The sequence below is a fragment of the Syzygium oleosum genome, unplaced genomic scaffold, assembly GCF_021117445.2.
Source record: "Syzygium oleosum isolate NSW1041296 unplaced genomic scaffold, Sole_v2.1 Sole_v2.02, whole genome shotgun sequence".
Taxonomy (NCBI): Eukaryota; Viridiplantae; Streptophyta; class Magnoliopsida; order Myrtales; family Myrtaceae; genus Syzygium; species Syzygium oleosum.
In genome coordinates this window covers 17,382,373-17,402,642 of record NW_026607486.1, presented here as the reverse complement: position 1 = coordinate 17,402,642, position 20,270 = coordinate 17,382,373, and the positions used below count along the sequence as shown (strand labels likewise).

At 42.2% G+C, this 20,270-nt stretch overlaps 4 protein-coding genes across 4 annotated transcripts; 3 read left to right on the top strand and 1 right to left on the bottom strand.

The window, feature by feature from the left end:
* Positions 1-6,890: 6,890 nt before the first annotated feature.
* LOC115664891 (B3 domain-containing protein Os04g0581400-like) lies at positions 6,891-7,829 on the top strand. Its single transcript, XM_030586770.2, has one exon. The coding sequence runs from the start codon at positions 6,916-6,918 to the stop codon at positions 7,567-7,569; it is 654 nt and encodes a 217-aa protein (XP_030442630.2). The 5' UTR covers positions 6,891-6,915; the 3' UTR covers positions 7,570-7,829.
* Positions 7,830-8,113: 284 nt separating this feature from the next.
* On the top strand, positions 8,114-11,903 carry LOC130137322 (uncharacterized). Its single transcript, XM_056308106.1, has 8 exons — positions 8,114-8,251; positions 10,476-10,545; positions 10,624-10,646; positions 10,781-10,842; positions 10,999-11,005; positions 11,099-11,163; positions 11,270-11,358; positions 11,842-11,903. Exons 1-8 carry the CDS (start codon positions 8,114-8,116, stop codon positions 11,901-11,903), a joined length of 516 nt encoding a protein of 171 aa, XP_056164081.1.
* A 1,655-nt stretch (positions 11,904-13,558) lies between these two features.
* On the bottom strand, positions 13,559-15,608 carry LOC115672237 (40S ribosomal protein S13-like). The gene is made up of 5 exons (XM_030594011.2): positions 15,451-15,608; positions 15,292-15,364; positions 15,054-15,192; positions 14,447-14,633; positions 13,559-13,810 (listed from the first exon to the last, which is right to left on the bottom strand). Exons 1-5 carry the CDS (start codon positions 15,471-15,473, stop codon positions 13,777-13,779), a joined length of 456 nt encoding a protein of 151 aa, XP_030449871.1. The 5' UTR covers positions 15,474-15,608; the 3' UTR covers positions 13,559-13,776.
* A 339-nt stretch (positions 15,609-15,947) lies between these two features.
* Positions 15,948-18,852, top strand: LOC115672818 (protein GAMETE CELL DEFECTIVE 1, mitochondrial). The gene is made up of 3 exons (XM_030594775.2): positions 15,948-16,537; positions 17,655-17,844; positions 18,421-18,852. Exons 1-3 carry the CDS (start codon positions 15,990-15,992, stop codon positions 18,628-18,630), a joined length of 948 nt encoding a protein of 315 aa, XP_030450635.1. The 5' UTR covers positions 15,948-15,989; the 3' UTR covers positions 18,631-18,852.
* Positions 18,853-20,270: the final 1,418 nt, after the last annotated feature.

Here is a 20,270-nt window from a genome sequence, read left to right as displayed (position 1 = left end):
TGAAATTTATTTTTTTTGAGGTGCCCAAAAAAATCAAAAAATCAAAAATTTCAAAACTTCACAAAATGGCTTAGAATACATTTGGGCACTCACTTTGAGTGAAATTTAATTTTTTTGAGGTGCCCAAAAAAATCAAAAAATCAAAAATTTCAAAACTTCACAAAATGGCTTAGAATACCTTTGGGCACCCACTTTGAGTGAAATTTAATTTTTTTTGAGGTGCCAAAAAAAATCAAAAAATCAAAAATTTGAAAACTTCACAAAATGGCTTAGAATATCTTTGGGCACCCACTTTGAGTGAAATTTAATTTTTTTGAGGTGCCCAAAAAAATTAAAAAATCAAAAATTTCAAAACTTCACAAAATGACTTAGAATACCTTTGGGCACCCACTTTGAGTGAAATTTAATTTTTTTGAGGTGCCAAAAAAAATCAAAAAATCAAAAATTTGAAAACTTCACAAAATGGCTTAGAATATCTTTGGGCACCCACTTTGAGTGAAATTTAATTTTTTTGAGGTGCCCAAAAAAATTAAAAAATCAAAAATTTCAAAACTTCACAAAATGACTTAGAATACCTTTGGGCACCCACTTTGAGTGAAATTTATTTTTTTGAGGTGCCCAAAAAAATAAAAAAATAAAAATAGATTTATGTTCCAGAAATCAATTTCTGGAGCAGAATTAGTCATATTTTATCAAACAGATTTCTTCTCCAAAAATCAATTTCTGGCAAAAATTTGATTTCTGGAGCATAATGGTTACCATTCGCGCCCTTAGTCGCCCACTAACTTCATTCCCATCTCTCTCTGTGTGGCTTCTTTTGGGTCCAAATGGCAAAAACTGTGTCTGGCATCTGAATCACCCCCCTCTTTTCTTGATCTAAGAGCTCTACATGGATTCTGCTGTCTGATGTGAAACTCTCGGTTGCTTTCTTCATTTTGATGGAGCATATGGTGACGCTTCCCCCACTTGCCATTGAGTGGGTAGCCCATGATAGGAAGTCCCACTCTCTTTTCGTTTGTTCTTTTGCTTCTTGTTCCTTTTAGGCGACGGGTCTTGGCCTGTGAAGTCCATCTGACAAGACAGTGCATCCAAATTGATTGACATGGTTCCATGTGTCAGATTTGGAAAAAGGGCGCCTGCAAGATTTGAGATAATATGTATTTTAATCAAACCTTTTGCCTTTAATATCTCGAAAGATCTTACCTATGATTGACTTGTCCGCTCTAAATGTCATTTGCGCATTCGATACATAAAATATAAGAGGGGGCATATTACAAGTGGAGGCCCTAGTTGATACGGTGAGGGCGAAGTTGCCTCCACGGTTATCAAAACGAGGAAAGATAAAAGAATTCTGAAGAAAAAAAATCGAAACCTTGATCGTTCGCTCGAAACGTTTTATTTAGGGGCGTGCAAATGAACCGAAAACCGCCCGAAACCAAATCGGACCGGCCCGGAACCGGCGGTTCCCATGAGGAGCGGTCTGGCTCCCGATTTTAATTTACTAGAACCGGTAAGTACTGGTCCGGTTCCCAGTTCTAGGCGTGGAACCACCCACCCACCCACCCGATCGGACTAGTAATATATACATATATATTTAATTTTTAAGAAAAATTTCAACCAAAAAAAAATGAAAACACTTTTAGAAAAATAAAAACCATAAAATTCCTAATTCGAAGCTCGACTCTCAACTCTCATCAATTCACGACCGTGCCTCTAGCCGTTCATCGCCTTCCTCTCTCACTCTCGATCACCTTCATTTGCGTGAAACTTGGTGGAACCGGTTTCATGGACCCACCCGAGAACCGGACCGGCCCGATCCGGTTCCCGGGTGAATCCATAGAACCAACGGGTGGTTCCCGATTCCCATTTCTCGGAACTGGTCTTTAGCGGGTGGTTCCCAAATTAGTTTTATCATCCATTTTTCAAAAACCTAACATTTGAGTGGGTCGCTGCTCTTGGGTTCTTTATGAGTTTAAGAGGTGCTAAGTTGCGCATATTTGGGAGACCAATCGAGTCCAAAACCTAGGGAATCGCTCATGAGGGATTGCTTCTAAAAATAGCACTAATCGATGAACATCTCGCCAACATCATTACGATAAAAGAAAGGTGAACTTTACATGATTTCTTAAGAAACCCTAGTATTGGTTAATCTATGATTAATGCGCCTTGGAATGAGGCTTAACATGGGCTCCTTTTGCACGACGATTTGTAAAGTCACAAGCCACTTAGATCAGGAATCCAATAGTAAATTATATGCCTAATGGTCTTGGGCACATATTCCTTGACATTGCATGTGAATAGATCCTTGAATCAATGCCGAATATGTTATGATTAAGAGTTATATACTATAGTTTATTCCACGAGTAGAAAAACTTTCCCTTATGATGCCAGCACTAAACAATTCGTTGAGAAGCTATTCTATGCTATTTCGTAAATACTTTCTTTAAGACATGATCGGGATTCGGGAAGCACTTATGGGACCGAGAACATATCATTTATTAAGTAATTTAACAAAATGCAAAAAGATAAAATAAAATCAGTGAGTAGCTTGCAAGAAAGCCAATATTTTTTAGGCAACATATCAGAAATGCACATAAATATTCACCTAAATACCACTTATGTAACTCTCTCTCTCTATCTTAAAAAATGCTCTACTTTCGTACCTCTAAATGAAATCGCAAACCGTAAAGATTACCTCGTCTTTACAAATAAATAAACTCTCACTAACCCACCTTCGTTACTCATTGCCACGGCCTCAGATTGCTGTGCCCGCAGGGGATGGACCCACCGCCACGAAGGGCCACCACAAAAGGTGGCACGTCGCCGCGTCTCATTGGCCTTGATCCGAGTTCGCCCATGGCATCGCGACCTCATCGAGGTCGACCATGGCCTCAATGACCTCAATCCGTCGATAATGGTGTTGTGACCTCAATCCGAGGTCGAACGGTCATAGTGGCCCACGTCTAGCTCGCCATGACCGACCATTAGTGAGGGAGTGAGATGGGGAGAGAAAATAGAGAGACTCGAGAAAAACTAACTTTGCAGAGGAAGGAGTGAGGTGGTGGAGAATGGCGTCAAGCAGAGTTGGAAAGCAAGCTTTGCATAGGTTGCCACCATGGCGGTGGCTGATTAGGGTTTGAGTTTAGTCCATCGGTTTTGAGAGGGTTGAGGAATTTGGGATCTACATGCCGGTATTCTCAAAAGAAAATGACAGTTTCGTAGATAAAGAGACCTTAGTAACCAGGGTTAGAGTGCAAAGTGGAATGTAGAATCAAAGTATGAGGTGCAAAAATGTGCTTTAAAAGGATCGATCGTCTCGAAAACACTATAGAGGGTTTAGTCGTCCTCAAAACATTATTTTTATAATGTTATGCCTAGTAAATACATTGAAAATGTATATATTTCTTTATTAGGTAAAGGTAACGAGTCTCTCGGATGCAATTATCAACGAGATGTGTTTGAAAAAAATAGAGGAAAGTAGCCCTCGATGGAAGATGTGTAATTATTTTTAGCTTTGTCACTTTGTGGGATTCGATAGGCGTAGGCTATTGCACTACCGACGTAGTTCCTAGGTAGTTCAACTACTTAAAGCGGTCTTCGGCGAAATTAAGAAAAGGAAAATAATGGTAGGAAAAGTCAAATACCCGGTCAAAGTATGTCCGACATGTTTTAATTAGCCGATTGCTGGAAGATTTTTCCTAGTTCGAGGAGCTTCATTTGTCGGATGCGAAACTTTGTTATCTTACATTTTCTTTCTTTTCACAATAAATTCTCTCGAAGGGTCTCGGAAATTATCGACGAGCCGACCAATCTCGAACATGGCTCGCACGCATTTAACCTGCACCATAACCTGTCTCCACTTCATTTGTCGCACCGAACAATAATAACACGCTCTTTATTTTTCGAATCTACTCCTTATAAAGATGATTGTTCTATGGTGTCCTTAAAGGTAAATAAATAAGCTCTTGCTTAAAATGAAATAAAATGAAATGAAAAACAAATCCACCTCTTTTCTTGCTAGAGGAAAACGAGTTTTACAATGGAACTTTCTCTTGTTTTCTCTCCATCTTCGATGATAGTGGTGCACGTAATGGCAGCAAAAGAAAAAATCCGTTGGCCCAATCCCGTCTGTAAGATTACAATTTTAACCTACCCTTAATCATTAAGATAATATTATATGTCAAGGTATATAGGCTATTTTCGTGTGGTGGACATTAGATTCAAAATTTGACTTTATATAGCGTAAATAAACCATTTTGACAAATTTTAAGACTTAATTGCACTTTTTACAAATTTTAGGAATCGATTATACTTTCGTAATAAGTTTTAGGATTTCAAGTGCACTTTGATCATTTTTTTTCTTCAACATCTACACACACAGCTCCCATTGATGGTGGTAGCCCTAGTAGTACGGGATCAATAAACCCCCATCAATGACGTTACGGACTCGAATCCTCTTGCAATAGTGGTGCTCGATTTTCATATTGGTGTTCGAGCTTATGGACCTCTAGAGCTTCGGTGGTTCTAAGTGACTAGCCCTTGCATTTTAATGGGTGGAATATAATAACTCAATTGTGGACCTAAGCAAGTCCTTAAAAGGCTTCATCTTGGTCTTTGTTCGTATCTCGAGATCATCGGGATATAAAAAACTTCTAGAGAGTATTCCCTTTCCCTAGAGAAAACAGAGTTACAGGGGAAACTGGGGGTTAGGTCGTGCGGATACCAGCACCTTAAAATAAGGAGCGCATCCGCAGAGCTTGCCATCACTGTATATCAAATGGACTGCCCTTGCATTTTTCAATTGTGCCAATTCAGTCATAAACCTTTTTAACGATATGTCAATGTAGTCCCAAACCTTTTTACGATTTGTCAATTTAGTCTTCCTAGTCAATTTTGATCGAAAGTCGATAACTTGGCAGTCTAGTCCTCGTCAACTATCCTATGTTGTATGGCCGTCGTTGACAGAGCCAAAATTTGCAACTTTTATGATTTTTTTTGTTCTTTTCTTTCTCTTTTTTGCAAGGCCATATATTTAGGCAGCAAATCAATAAAAGGTTTAATTAAATCAACACAATCGAAATATTTAGAATTGAATTGATAACTATATAATAAATTCAAGATTTTTTAAACAATTTTTCCCGTTTTAACTATCTCGGAAGGTGGGACGATGTGAAGAGGGGTCGAAAGTCCTCATGCTAAATATTAGAAGTGTCATTTTCGTTGGAGATTCGAATATCTAATAATATTGAATCTTATCCAAAGTCGTTGGCCCAAAAAAGAAAAAAAGAAAAAGAAAAAAGGGAGCTTGTCCAAGTGGGTTAAGTCTGTTCATGCGCCACTTGTTGGTAGTACCACCTTTTGGCATCGAGTCCTTCCACATCACACGAGGATGAACACGTGAAAGTGGGCGAGAAACCAAGTTGCCTTGGACATTTCGATGCCAACCGTCATTCAAAGATGTCCTAGTGTCTTTGTCCCCGTCCTTGCTCCGTTTATTTTACAGAAAAAAATGAATAACTTAAAAGATATTTTCTTAAAAAAATTATTTATATTACTTGAAATAATTAATTAATTGTAAATTTTTTTATAATCGATGATAATTTAAATCTAGATAATTTCATAAATGATGAAAATATTATTTATTCATTCATTTTTATGGGCGATATATGCGATTATTTTTAAAAAGATGTTTTTCACGTCGTAGTGATCTTATGGGAAATAAACACACCATAAATAAATAAACAACATCTAGTTGCGATTTCTTTTTATATGTCTAATTGATGTGTAATACTTGTTAGGCGCCAGATTTATCCGTACCATCTCATGTAAACTAATCTTTTGTCCCTTTTTTATTCGCTATTTTTAATTTGAAGGATGCCGTGTATGCCAAGTTTGTTATACAGGATCGATGTATCAAGTCATGAGGCATCGCGTTATGACGGGCTCGCATATTCTATTTACAATTTTCACGTTAATGTGCTGACTATAAATACTACTTTTAATATATCCAACATAATTATGTAATTATCCAAGATTTTATTACTGTTAAATACCAAAGAAAGAAGGTTTCTTATTCTTAATGTATAGTTTGTGTCATGTGTTATCGATATTTTAGAAAATCAAATTATTTCTTTATATTTAGGGATAATGACATAAATGGTTTCCGAACCTTTCACTCAAAGTGCAATGTGGTCCCTGAACTTTTAATTTGTTAAATATGATCGCTGAACTTTTGCCTAATATATAACGTTGTCACTAAACTTTTAATTTGTTCACTGTGATCCCTGGACTTTTAGTACATGTTCAATGTAGTCCTTCCATTAATTCAAGATCATGGATAATATTGAATATTTTCATATAGTTTAGAGACTAATAATGTATTAAAAGTTCATGAACAACATTTAACAAATTAAAAGTTTACACATTTAACTAAGGTTTAGAGATTACATTGAATAAATTAAAAATTTAATGATCACAGTGAATATTGGGCCAAAGTTCATAAATTATTTGTGTTATTTTCGCTTTTATTTATATCTTCTTTGTCAACATCTCCCAAGCATCTGATATCGTCCTTTTTTCCACGGCACCATCTTCATCGATCGGCAGCCGTTGATGAGAAGATTTCGTATCCAACGGTGCAGGACCGACACATGGCGTGCCTCGAACCAATGAGGTTCCGAGCACAACACTTTTTGCTCCCCCCACTTTTGCCTTTTCCTTTTTCTTTTCCACAACCCCTGCACTAAATTATATTGAAATTAAACTAAATATTATTTTTCTTATGTCTGGTCGAAATTAAATTAAATATTCTTTTGCCTACCCTTTTCACTCAATTTTGACCTCCTCCTCCTCCTCCCTCCTCCTCCTCCTCTATATAACTTTGTCTTCACTTCTTGCCCTCCTCCCTCTCCTCACATGCACTCTCACCACCACCTTGAAAATCTCTCTCCCTCTCATCCTCTCGCTCGTCCACAGAAAAAGGCTCCAAGGAAGATGGAGCCGTCTCTAATGGCGGAAACGTCGCCACTGAAGCGCCAGAGAGAGGCGACCCCCGGTGAAGAAGGCGAGGAGAAGCGGCAAAGGTCGTACAAGGACATCCTCTCCCTCCTCGAGGAGGAGGAAGACGTGCCGGCCCAAGACCTGTCGTCCCTCATCACGAGCCTCCAGCAAGAGCTCGCCGCCTCCGTCTCCTCCGACCCTTTGGCCGCCTCCGCCGGAGAGGCCGACGCGGAAGCCCCTTCCTCGTCAGCTTCTTCTCCTCCTTCGCCCGCTGGCGCAGGTGGAGGAGGTGGCGGAGGAGGAGGAGGAGACGAGGGAGAGAGGGTGATGAGGCGCTTGCTCGAGGCCACCGACGACGAGCTCGGGCTGCCCAGCAGGGAGAGCAGCGAAGCTGGCGACGGTGCCGGCGTCGAGGAAGGCGACGATGGGCTGTGCGGTGGCGCTGGTGAAGGCCAAGGGTCGATCGATTTGTGCGACGGTTTGGCGTGGGGGCTCGAGGACGAGGCTGCTAATCACTACGCTCTTCTGCAGCCCGAGCTCAATTTCCCATCCGAGTGGTGGGTTAATTAGTGGTTGATTTAGACTTTGACGTTAGTGAAAGAGAAGAAACAGACAGTTTAAGGGTTAGAAAAACGATAAGGACTGTAAGATGAGACGAGGAAAAAAGAAGAAAAGAAAGTTGGAAATGGAGATTGGTTTTCGAGTGATTCACTTTCCCTTCACTCTTTCATCCTCTCTCTTTCTTTTGTAAATTCGCCAGATGTTCCCCTGAGCTCTTAGATTATGAAGATGAAGGAAGACCGATGATTTTCTTTCCTTTTTTTTGCTCATATCTTTCCCGCTCGATGCCCTTGATTAATTTCAGTTTAATCATCGAAACAAAAGGACCAGTTCCATTTAGTTTCGATCCCAACCGAGGTTCAAAACATGTGGATTACACCATACGGTTGTAGTGTAATAACCGCGACTTCGTAGGGAATGTGAAGAGCGCATCTTATGGTCCATCCCCAGAAAAGAAAACACAGTAGCATCTTGTGGGCTTCAATGGCTCACAAAACATCGATGGATAAGGGTCTCCGGTGCACGGAGCATTCGTCTCAGCGCTTCTGGGCTCATGCCAGGTGCCTGCGGTCATCGTCGTCCATCGTCGGATAAAACCAATCTGAATGTCAGCCGTGGGGTGCAGAATAGTCCTCCACCTCTGATAGAGATGTCCACCGTTGTGCTTGCCCCATCCGAAGAGGAGAAACGGGTAGGGTCGAGGTCAACATCACATCCCAAACCCAACGCGAATAAAGGGACGAGAGTACGTGCAGGACAGCGCATGTTAGGATCGAGAACACGTGGGGGCTATCTTCTTCCTCATGTCTCGTGACTCATAAACCAGCCTGGCTCGACTGCGACTGCGTTCTAACCTTCTCCGTCTCTTTCTGGCCATTTCCTGCACAGTCCATCACCCAATCCAAACCAGTGTCACCGGCGGTTGCTCCGTCAACCTCGCGATCTTCACGATACCTCTTCTCGATAGGAAAATGATCTCTGCACTCTTTTAAAAAGAGCCTAGTGTTGTCAAATTTCTCACGTGCAGGAGGTAGGCCTAGGTAGGCGTTGCCATGGATGGGTCTTGCTTTACGACTTCTATGGATAACGTTGCTTTCTCCTTTGAGCCTTAGAAGTCGCTCCACAACTTGTAATTCTTTAAAAGCTTTATGAAGTGAAGGATGTGTGTAAACTGACATGGAATGACTTTAGCATCACTGACTTTAATCATAGAAGCCCCGAGATATTGTTATTACCACGCGGAGAAAGAATCTCCAAATAGCACGATTAGATTTCTCAATGAAAACAGACATTCCCGTAAAGCCCCGACCGTGCTACCTCAGATCGGCGGTTAGCGAGAGTTCGCCAGCTTCATTGTGGCGGTTGCGAGTTGCATAGGGGAGGGTGAGACGAGCTGGGCTCGCGTGGCGGCGGTCGCGGCTTGATGGTGACGGCTCATGGGCGGCGCGGCAACCTGTCCAGGACTTGGCGACACAATGGCTCGGCATGGCGGCAAAAAAAAAAAAAAGGTCACGAGCCACTGAACCCGAGCACGGCCCGATAGAAAATGACGCGGCTAAGCTAGAAATAGAAATGAGGAAGTTTAGGAAATGTTAATTGTACGCCAAAAAGCTCGTTTGAAGTCCCACCAATGGCACTCCTCTAGATCGGAGCTATCTGTCATGATATAATCGATTTACGAGCTTTCAAGCAGTTAGGTTTTCATACCGTTCCTTTGGATCATTGAAAAAAGAAGAAGAGAAAACTCTACAAGAGTCCCAAAAACAGAAGATTATGGAAATTTACGATCAAATGGACATAATCCAAAGACTTCACCATATTAAAGTATGAAGTTAGACTCGAAAATGTGACTGATCAAAGAGTGATGTTTTAAAGTTTACGAGTTGCATTCACTGACCCAGCTTCCAAAAAGCAAGCTTAACTTTGTAAATACCTTATCGGGTTTTGATTTTGAGTTAATTGGGGATAAATCCTCGGATTGTAATATAGGCCGAGGGTTCTGTTAAACCCAAACCGGTTTTTATCCCCTAATTTTTTTTAGCACACTTTCGTGAGAAAGTTGGGCTATAAATATGAGCCCCGAGTGGGTCAGAAACATAATGTTTCAGAGGGCCCAATTCCCTGAAAAACCTCAAACTTTACCCTTTATCCCAATTATATCCCAAACTTTTTTTTGTCTTATAAAAAACCTCCAACTCGGCCACGCCGGCCGCTGGCGAGGCCGACCTCGCCAATAGCCGGCGGGGCCGAGCCTCGCCGTGGTGGCGCGAGGTCGGCCCCGCCGCAACGGGCGAGGCCCCGCCCGAAGAACGGCGAGGCCGAGCCTCGCTAGCCACGGCGAGGCTCGGCCTCGCCCAACGCCGGCGGGACCGAGCCTCGCCGGCCACGGCGAGGCTCGGCCTCGCCTAACGCCGGCGAGGCCGAGCCTCGCCCCCGCCGGCGACCAGCCCAAAGGTGAAACAAAAAAAAAAGAAAAGGAAAGGAAAAAGAAAAGAAAATAAAAAATTAAAAAAATTTGAAAAAATAAAAAATAATATTAAAAAATTGGACGAAAAGTGAATTGGGTAGATTTGGGACAAAAGTAAAAGTTTGAGGTTTTTTATAAGACAAAAAAAAGTTTGGGATATAATTGGGACAAAGGGTAAAGTTGGGGGTTTTTTAGGGAATTGGGCCTGTTTCAGAGTGGGCATACTTTGAGATTTTTTATGCCACAAATAAAAAAGTTTAGGATAAATGTGTCATATAAAGCGCAAGATGGAGTTGTCAAGAAGGCCAACGAGTTATTAGCATTGTGTGGCACGAATGTCAACTGACTAGCTATGCTAGCAGCAACCGTCGATTAATATAAAGTTCTTTTATGTGGTGAATTCTTCTCTTATCATCCTTAATTTTCTTCTTTGTCATAATTTATCGAGACAAAAGATCTTTCTCCCAGTGTCGAGGATGTCTTTCTACGATATCTCAAGCTACCCGATGTATCACGAGGAAGATACGTTTGATCTCTTCTTTATCTTGTCTGATCAATCTAAATTTGACTTGTCCTCACGATATTTATCTTGAATTGCAAATTGGTCGAAAAGCAAGAGGCGAGTAAAAGTTCTCTCTTCAGAAACCGTATTTTATATATTTTAGTTACTTGCACTGAGTAGTATGAGTTCAGATTAAACAATGGCCATGGAGTTCGATTTCTCCAGTACTGGGTCATGATTCGTGCTTACAGGTTTTGCGCCAAGGCCTCAAACATGTGAAGTGTGAAGCACAAATGCTCGAAGCCATGACAAAGTAAGTCTAATGATACTCCTCCTGAGAAACAGAAAACAAGAACAGAGAGTGAGAAAGCTTAGTTCATTCTCATCATTTTCCACCGCTTTTTACATGATGGATTGTTCCTCCATTTGATTATGATAAACTCATTGGTGACGGTCCAACTGCCTTCAGAATGCAGGTAAATCAATTGATCTATGGTTGCTACTCTTGCTCGTTGCTGACCTGCTAATCAATCAAAAATTATTGACTTTGATGTTAATATTTTCCGCAGGCTCTCGAGGAAGAAGTCGCAGTGCTTAATGATCAGCAACAAGCTGAAGCACAGGATAAGATCGGGTTTATAAAATGTACTCACGTCCTCAAAGTTGGATAGTCAGCTGTGGTTTGGTCTGCATTGATCGAATGTACCTGATCCACTTTGCTGTGATGTATGGTGAAATAGATCGTACAATCCAGAGCCAGGAGAAATTAGATCGGTTCGAGAAGCTGAAGTGCACGTGAAGTTCCTTAATGATGCTATAACATCTGAAAGTGAGTTTTTTCACTAGTTGCATTCGTTCTTAGATATGTGCTGGACTTGGAAATAACAGCAATCGTTTGTTGACCAGCAAGCCAAATTGTCAAGGAACCAGCTTCTGCTTCAAGAATTTGCCCGTTTTGATGTAACAAGTATACCTAAACACTGATCAGGCACAACTAAGTCGAATTTCTTGACCCTTTGAGAACCAAAAATAGAGACCTCGGCGCAGGCATTCATCCTCATCATCTCCTGATTGAATATGACAGACCTGTTATCAGAGGATGTTCTAATTAATGACTATAATCTCGCTCATATATTACCGAATTAATGTCTGAAGATGGAGGAAAGTTCATAATAAGGAATGCCAGCTCATTCTCGTGATAGTTAACTCTGACGACCGAAGAACTTGACAGTGCCAATAATACCAATTCATTATCTTTTTTTTATCAAATTCCTTGTGATAAAAAAACCATTTTGGTGTTTTTTGTTTCCAGGTAACAGCGGCATCAGTCGGCTCCAAATAGGGCAACTATCAATACTGCCTATTTTATCCTGAAGATGTGTTGCTCTTTGATTGATTCCACAGGCATTCTTTAATAATGAATCCATTTGTGCACTTGCATTTTCATCGTACTTAGGGCCCGTTTGGTTTGGGCTTTGGAGGAACGTTCTTAGAAAAATACAAAGATCTTTGAGTTAAAAGGGTTTTCCGAAATGCAAGTATTATTTGTTAAAGTGTATTTTAAAATCACATTGGAAAACAACTTTAAATTAATTGGTAAAAACTATATTTTGTAAAGAACTTCTAGCTAATTCTTTTTTTAAAAAGTCTCAGCTGGAACTCAACCATTGACGGTCCAAAATGGTCACCAGCCAACCACCGATGGCTAGATCTGGCCGCTAGCCAACCTCGCTTGAGGTCGGGCGACCTCAGGCGGCCTGGGTTGAGCGACCCAGGCGACGATTGCCTGAGATCGCGCAACCCAGGCCAAGGCTTACTTGGGTCGCGCGACCCCTCGATGGCGGTCGACGACCTCCCGACCTGCTTCTCTAGGTAAATCACGAGGAAGATGAATAGTGCGATGAATAGTGGCCTGACATTTCCTGCTTCTCTAGGTAAATCACGAGGAAGATGAATAGTGCGATGAATAGTGGCCTGACATTTCGAGAACGCAACTTACCAAAATACCTCCGGACCTCGCATTCCCCCAAAATTCTCCAAAAAATTTGTCAAACACTATTTGCATTTGGCCCCCAAAGTCCTTTGCAAATGCTAAACCAAATATACCCTTATTCAACCATGCCATTTTCACCTTTGGCACCTCTAGCACGTCAGACAGATCAGTGACTCTTTTTCAGGCTAGATGACTGCGAATTCAAGCATGATCCATTTGACGTCTTGTCGTGAAGATATTGGATCTCAGTCCCGTTTTATGCACGGACCATTCTGACGAAGAGCTTCACCAACCATTCCGACGACGAGCATAAAGGCGAAGTTGGACAACACCCAAGCATTGGCTTCTGAATCCGCAAGCCGGGTGGAACTTTCAAAAGAGGGCCTCGTCTCGAGGACTGAACCTTCAGTTTGCTCTCAAGGAAATAGAGGCAAAGGTTCCAAATGCTAAATAAAGTCGATCAAGTCTATCGGCCTTGTCGTTCTCGTGTACAATGAAAACATTTACCCGGTCAAGGATTTGATAATGGATGTGTCAGATTTGCTTCTTCTGCAGCTTGAGTGACAACACTGTACCTATACCTAAATTCACCCAACTTCACCAGTTAGAACTTACAACTGCAAGAAGACCATTTCAGATCTGCCTCGACTTCGATTCTCCCAACCATACATTCAACTATGAATCACGAAACAGAGTAGTTCAGACCACATAACACTGTTTAAACCTGTGTCTCAGATGCTGCTATAACACTAACCACTATCAATCCAACGAAGGAAAGCAGTTGTGTTACATTACAATGCATCAACCAACAAAATACATGACTATTCACAGCATCTCGTTCCTTATTGTGTTCTGCTGGTAATTTGTAAACGGTCCCCAGCATGAGATCGTCTCATTGAATTACCACTAAACTAAGACATTCTCAAAAAAGGATATCCTCATCATTTTTTCAAATGAACCGAGACGAGAGCTCCAACTTGTGAAGCAATTAGAAGTAAGCTATATCAAAATTGAGCAATTACCACCGAGACGACGCTACACAGGTCAATTTGAAAATCAATAAAAATGAAAATGATAGTCAAAACATAACATAGCTCATCTCTCTATCCTCACCCAGAGTACAATAAAAAATATACTTTTATCCAAACTAAATTGAATTCTCAAAGAGCAAGAGAGAGAGCAAGAGAGAGAGAGAGAGAGAGTAAGAGAGAATCAAAAGCTACATCAAAACTGGTTCATGGTCCAAAATGCGACTTAAGCCACAAGAGTGCTAGCAGTTGTAGACTCGCTGCAACACAGACATAAAACAAGGGATAAATAAAATCATAAAATTCAGTAAATTTATAGAAAACAGGATAAAGGAGAACGCACATTACTAGACAAAAGACGAAGTTTGAAGGAAATTTTCAACCAATCTGCCCTTAACGGGAGACAACTAGAAACTAGAAAACACCAAGACTAGCAGGAAAGTATATCTATACTAAAAAGAGTAACCAGGCATGAGACAATAGTCCGTAATGACTCCATTCTGACATCCAAAACTTCAAAGTTCAATGTCAAGATAAATTAACCACTGTTAAGTTGCAGACCATTTTGGTTTACCTATTCTATTTACAACCATGAGTCATGGAACACTTAGACATCCGTAACAGACTCATAGGGCAAGCTAGCACTCCAAGTCGCAAAGGTATTGAGGCCTTAGATTCATATTAGCGAAAAAAGAGTCAATTGGTCTAGCAAGGAAAAAAAGAGTCAATTGGTCAAAAACTACTGAAGACTAATTCCCATTGTTTCAGTCAGAGTTGCTAGATGGTGACAAATTAGAGAATCACAACCTACACAGAACAGAACTTGATATTGTGCTTACTACCATGCAACATAGAGATTTCGACAAAAAGAGTCAAACATCAGCAAGCGAGCTTACTATTTCCAGACAGGAGGAAGCTTCTTGGTCTTCTTGTAGTAGCGCGCGAGCCTATGGATCCTGCTCTCAACGAGAATGAGCCTAAACTTGGAATCTTTGTCCTTCCTGTTCCTCTCCAGATGCTTCCTGATGGACACTGCCTTCTTGATGAGGTGGTAGAGATCCTCAGGAATTTCGGGCGCAAGACCTGTTGGAAAAGCAAAACCAAATCATCGAAAAAAGGAACCGTGTGCCTAGCAACTTGTGCTGTTTAGTTAGAAGCAGTATCAGCCAATGCCTTCTCAAACAATCGATACCGACTCTTAAGCAAAGACAAAAACATGCACCGGATTCCAAAAATTGACTTTCTAATCCGATCGAACAGGAGTTTTCAGGATGATTTTGGGGACCACAACATCATAACAAGCTCCAAGAACTAACTTATCTCCTCTTTCTTAAAGCTGTGCTTAACTGGATTAAGCCGCCAAAGTCATCAAGCTTACAACTTTAAGTACTACATAGCATATAGAGAGAGTTACTTCCGTACATCTGGAAATCCATACACTAAAAGGCAAATTCACTTCACAAATACAACGAGAATGGAAAAGCAATCGTAATCAGTCGCTACCGTGAGCCTTGAGGATGCGCAGAATCTTGCTCCCCGCGACGCTCTTCACCTGGGCAATCCCGTGAGAGTCACGAAGGATGACACCGATCTGCGACGGCGTCAAACCTTTCTTCGCGAACTTGCAGATGTTGTCCTCGACCTACAGCAATCGAATCCGTCCATCTCACGCGAAACCGCAAAACCAAAGCATTTCAACTCACACGAATGATGAAGAAGAAGAGAGAGAGATTCAACTCACGTCCTGAGATGAGATCTTGAGCCAGCTCGGAGGAGTCCTCTTGTAAGGAAGCGCCGAGGCTGAGATGCCCTTACTGCAAAAGATGACGAACCGGGCACTTGTTCATCCGAACCAAAGCGAACAGATGATCGGAGAAACGTACGGATTGCAGAAACGTACCCGCGGCTGTGCATGCGACCCATGGCGGACGGATTCGGCCTCGGCGGCGCCTCGCCTGCTGCTGCGGTGGCGGCTCTTCTCCTTCTTCTTCTTCGGCGAGCGGCGAGCGGAGAGGGGATCCGGGCAAAAGTATCTTCTAGGGTTTTTCCTTCTTTATTATGAACGGGTATTAGAAGTCTTAGGAGAAACCCCTCTAATGGGCTTAGGCCCAGAAGAAAATGCAGGACGTGGGCTTTTAAGAGGAACACTCATCTGCTCCTGGACACGAGATGGGCCGGGAACACCCGCGTTGTAATACAATGGGCCTAGGCCCAATGAGGATTACAAAAGCGGGCCGAGCTTCTGTATCCACAGAATGAGCTGTCGTGTCATTGGCCTTTTAGTCTCAGGCTCCGTTTGTTCGCGAATATGGGCCACGAGTGGGTCAGAAATGGGCCGATCCGGGCCGGGCCGAAACTTCTGCGAGAAATCTTCGGTCTTCTTCATCATCGTCTTCCTCCTGCCATCCCTTCCACCAAGTCTCTGCTGGAAACCTAACCATGCACGCTCTTCGACGACTCGCGAAACCGACGCTCGGATCACCGGATCCTGCTCGATTCCTCGCGCTCCGGTCGGCCCTCGGCTACGTTTCCGCCGCCAGAGCACTATCCACCAAGAACGGCGGCGGCGGCGACGAATGGAAGGACGCTTGGGAGACGGCGTGGCTGCCGGACGACCTGTCGTCCGCGAACCGGGCGCCGTGGGAGAGCGACGTCAACTTCCCGTCGTCGGGCCCTTCCTCCCCGGCCGTCGTCCTGCCGTCGGACGCGGACGCCGAGACGAAGGCGTTCGTGGAGGACATGAACGAGAACTGGGAGGAGAGGAGCAAGGTGTCGAAGAGCAAGGAGGTGAGGCAACGTGAGAAGCAGAGGAGCGAGGGAGGGGCAGCGGATTCTTCGCTGTACAGCTTGGAGAATATTAAGAAGGATTATCGGTTGAAGAAGCAGAGGATACACGCGGGACTGTGGGTGAAGGAGATTGAGAAGCAGGAGGAGGCCAAGCTCGGTGCTGGAGATGACATCGAGAGATTGCTTCATACCGCTTCCGAGTATGTTCTTAACTCTTTTTTCGCATTTCCCTTCGGTCTCTGGTTTGTCTCTCTCTATCTGTGTTGGCGTTTGGTGCATCGGATTGTGCTTTTGGTATGATTGGTTCATTGAAGTGTGAGGGGATCTTGAACACATTGCATTGCGTTATTAGTTGTTGAAAATATATGAATTTGCTGGCACAAGCAACAGAGGTTATGTTTAGAGGCTGCCACCTTTAGTTTATTCCTAAGGACTTGCGAATTTGTGTTAGACATAGGCATTAGCTTGGAATTAGCTCCAGAGATGACTGAGAAAAATGAGGTTCGGGAGGAAGCGGTTCTCTCTTCTCTGGGTTTCATTTGTAGTTCAATTGGATATAAGCGCTCTCTGCAGATGTTCTCGCTAGTGAAATTGACGTGGTATCCTGACGTCTCTGAGAATCGAGCTGCTAATGTGACAATTAGGTGAATCTCTCTCAAGTTTATAAGGATGCACAAAGGCCATGGGATTAAGTTCTGAAACGTACGTCTTTTGGATGGCTTGTAAACACTCTAGCACTAGCTCTGTGTCTTGTCTGTTCAAGGGTTGCATCTGTTTTTGAAAGAATTATTTGGCATATTGGCTTCAGTTATTTTAGTGTTGCATCTTTGGTAAGTTTAATGTTTTGAAATTATGGTTGATGTATCTGGGGTGGGGGTCTTTTATATAAGATGTTTTTCATGACAGTTGTCTAAGAGAACTTGACTTTTTCCAAATAGGAGGATCATCTTTTGTGCCAGTTTGCAACTCCTGCTTTTGAAGTTGCCACTTTTTAAAGGACAATATACATGAAAGCCAATTCAGATTATCTGGTGAAATTGATTTGAGGCTTAAATTTACTGAACCTTATATGGTGTTATGGTTGTGAAGAAAAGAATATATTGTTTTGGTTATACCCTGTTGTGAGGTCTTCTCTGGTCTTTACTGTGATTTTTGGTCCATGTCGGTAATTATCTGATTGATCATGTAGCCGCTAAAGAAAGCACGAAGCAATGGGAGCATCATATTCACTGTACTTTATGCTGAATCCTAGCATATAAAATCCTGAAGTTTCCTAGAGCATAAACTTATCTTCTGTGCACTTAAAATAAATTGCAGGATTTTTGACTCTCCTAGTTGTGATTGGAATTCAACAAACTTATTGGGCTCTTCTGAGTTTAAAAACAAGCCTGATGGTTGGGAAACCACATCCAAGTCTCAAGATGAAAATGTGTGGGAAATGTCACAGAGGGAGGAAGATATTCTACTCCAAGAATTTGAGCGCCGTATTGCATACAGCAAATTTCAGGTTTGTCAGTTTGTCAGTGTCATAACTGTCTATTCTAGTTTGAAATCCATCGCCATTGCATGTTAATATGGAAGCATTTGCCAGTAAAGTACAAATCTTGTAGGAAAAACAGTACTATGGAGACCAGTTGCATCATCATGAAGTAATTCCAAATGCCATCTACTGTTCTTTCGCATTTCAAATTCTGCACCGTGGTTTGTTGTAATTTATATATGTGATGACCTTAAAGATTGGCGAGAGGACATATCGTACCCATCCCATGACTTTTGGACTAAGATCTGATACTGTCAAAGGATCCTACCAAATCAGGATCTTACCTCATCATTTCTATCATTTCTTAGATTTAATATCGCAGGAAGTGTGTATTTTTCCCCCAAAAATGAAGGATCTACAGTCATCAAGCAGTCTATGCAGGACATGGGCTGCTTCTTGTTGTTAATATGTTGACTGCAGTATATTTCCTCTGACATAAATAATCATAAAATTATGGCTCCCTCCCTACCTCTTCTTCCTCAAAGTTCACTCTTGCTCCTCATTTTCAGTTCTTCTTCACATGGGATTGAAATTGTTGTGCAGATAGCCAGTTTCATAAAGAGCCACATATTTAGCCGGCGAAGACCAGTTGATGGGTGGAAGTATATGATAGAGGTGGTGGGACCTAATGCCCAGAAAGGGAAGGGTAGTGCACCAAGATTACCAAGCCTCGCAGATGCATCAACTCAACCTTTCAGGGAGGAGAAGGCACCAATTGGCAGCCCTGTCCAGAATTTGTTGAAAAGAAGGTAGATTTATAGGTTTATGCAATTTGCTGTCCTTTTATTGTTGGGCGTACCATTTGTGGCATCTAGATTGGCATTCTGGAAAAATTTTGGCCCCTCAATGTATGATGATGATGGTGAGGATTCGACGTCACTGATCTTTGGAAGAAATCATTGTATGTACAGTTTTCCTTTGGTGAAGGAGAGAGAAACAGAGTTGTTAACCGATATATAAGACTCGCACTTTCAACTGTGTCTGTTTTATTCATTTTCGGCTGTTTTGTGCGATAATTCTGTTGCCTGAGGTTGCACTCAAGGTGTGATTGTATGGTTTTGATCCACGGCTGCTACTTGGTGCTCCCCCTACTTTTGGCTTTGCCCGACTTAAACGACTTGCCACCCAACTGAGTTGGGAACACTTGGTTTCCCCTGCTCTTCTGGACGTATGTAGTTGATCAAGCGCTCGGCCCAAGAAGCCTATAAGTGAGACAGGACACTTATCAGTTCTCTGGAATCACGGAACTTAAAAGGAGTGCTATTGGCCGGTTCCAGGGCGATTACGTGGATATCATGCCCTAGTGAGGCAAATTATTAGCATAAACGATCTGCATTGTTTCATCACGAGTTGTAGATGTTTCTACTGTAGAGTCTAGACCCCGACTGAATTAGATTTAGGACATGCTTATGCATTGATCTGTGGTGGATTAAGCACCTAAAGGCAGATGGTATCATAAGCTTAATTTCCTGGAGCGACAATACTATGTTGCCGGTAATGCCAACAACCTGAACCTGCTTTTATGAAACAAAAGTAACCGAGTCGAGTCTTGGCTTCGACACTAAGAACGGTTTCTAAGAACTGTTCCTCAATGCGTTCTGTCAAGAACTTGAAAGGATTCATCATCCATATAAGAAAATTAGAAGTTGGGAGACAAATCCCTACTCTCCAATGTCCATATTCCATCCCAGCTTATGAATTTTAACTGTAACTGTTGTGCCATATCGTATTTATAATAACCAATTCAGAGTGCGACGTGTTGCAACAGGCTCACTTGTCAGAAATTTTAAGATTTCCTCTCTTCAGCGGCCACGGCTTCCGTGAGCTTGAGGTCAAGTGACACCATGGCGGCAAGATATCAGAGCTTAGGTGGCTCTATAACTGTAGGCTCGAGATCTCCATCTAGCGGCCATGGACAGGAGTTCAAAGCTTGGGCCACTATGGCCATGAGCTCAAAGCTCAAGTGGCCATTGCCATGAGCTTCAGGCTGAGCTCGAAACTTGAGCGACCTAGGCTACCCCAAGCTTCGGGTTCGAGGTCGAGCTCCATGGCCAAAGCGGCCATGAACCTTAGGCTCGAGCTCGGGCCATGGCGGACTCGAGGAAAGAAGAAAAACTAGTGCTAAAGAGAGAGAGGAAAAAGTAACTAAAAGAGAGAGTTGAGAGAGCAAATCTTAAAATTTCTACTATGTGGATTTGGAGTGACATGTGTCATATTTTCATTGGTTTATTGTAAATATGATGTGGTACCACAGCTGTACACAATATTTTCTCAAATGAGGTTCTTTAATAAAAGATTTAAATTGTGTGTGGGTTGAGTATTGTGCCACGCACGATCTTACATAAAACGATTCACCTCAAAGCTTATTTCAAGAAACAATTTCATATTCCGAA

What these genes read in the sequence shown, in the direction of transcription:
- LOC115664891 (XM_030586770.2), top strand. Translation starts at nt 6,916, where the DNA reads ATGCACTCTCACCACCACCTTGAAAATCTCTCTCCCTCTCATCCTCTC.
- LOC130137322 (XM_056308106.1), top strand. Translation starts at nt 8,114, where the DNA reads ATGCCAGGTGCCTGCGGTCATCGTCGTCCATCGTCGGATAAAACCAAT. An exon ending in CATCCGAAGAGGAGAAACGG is followed by an intron (nt 8,252 to 10,475) that starts GTAGGGTCGAGG and finishes TAATTTATCGAG; the next exon opens with ACAAAAGATCTTTCTCCCAG. An exon ending in GAAGCACAGGATAAGATCGG is followed by an intron (nt 11,164 to 11,269) that starts GTTTATAAAATG and finishes ATGGTGAAATAG; the next exon opens with ATCGTACAATCCAGAGCCAG.
- LOC115672237 (XM_030594011.2), bottom strand. Translation starts at nt 15,473, where the DNA reads ATGGGTCGCATGCACAGCCGCGG. An exon ending in TCAAGATCTCATCTCAGGAC is followed by an intron (nt 15,193 to 15,291) that starts GTGAGTTGAATC and finishes CGATTGCTGTAG; the next exon opens with GTCGAGGACAACATCTGCAA. An exon ending in CTTCCTCCTGTCTGGAAATA is followed by an intron (nt 13,811 to 14,446) that starts GTAAGCTCGCTT and finishes TCTGTGTTGCAG; the next exon opens with CGAGTCTACAACTGCTAGCA.
- LOC115672818 (XM_030594775.2), top strand. Translation starts at nt 15,990, where the DNA reads ATGCACGCTCTTCGACGACTCGCGAAACCGACGCTCGGATCACCGGAT. An exon ending in TTGCTTCATACCGCTTCCGA is followed by an intron (nt 16,538 to 17,654) that starts GTATGTTCTTAA and finishes AATAAATTGCAG; the next exon opens with GATTTTTGACTCTCCTAGTT. An exon ending in TTGCATACAGCAAATTTCAG is followed by an intron (nt 17,845 to 18,420) that starts GTTTGTCAGTTT and finishes ATTGTTGTGCAG; the next exon opens with ATAGCCAGTTTCATAAAGAG.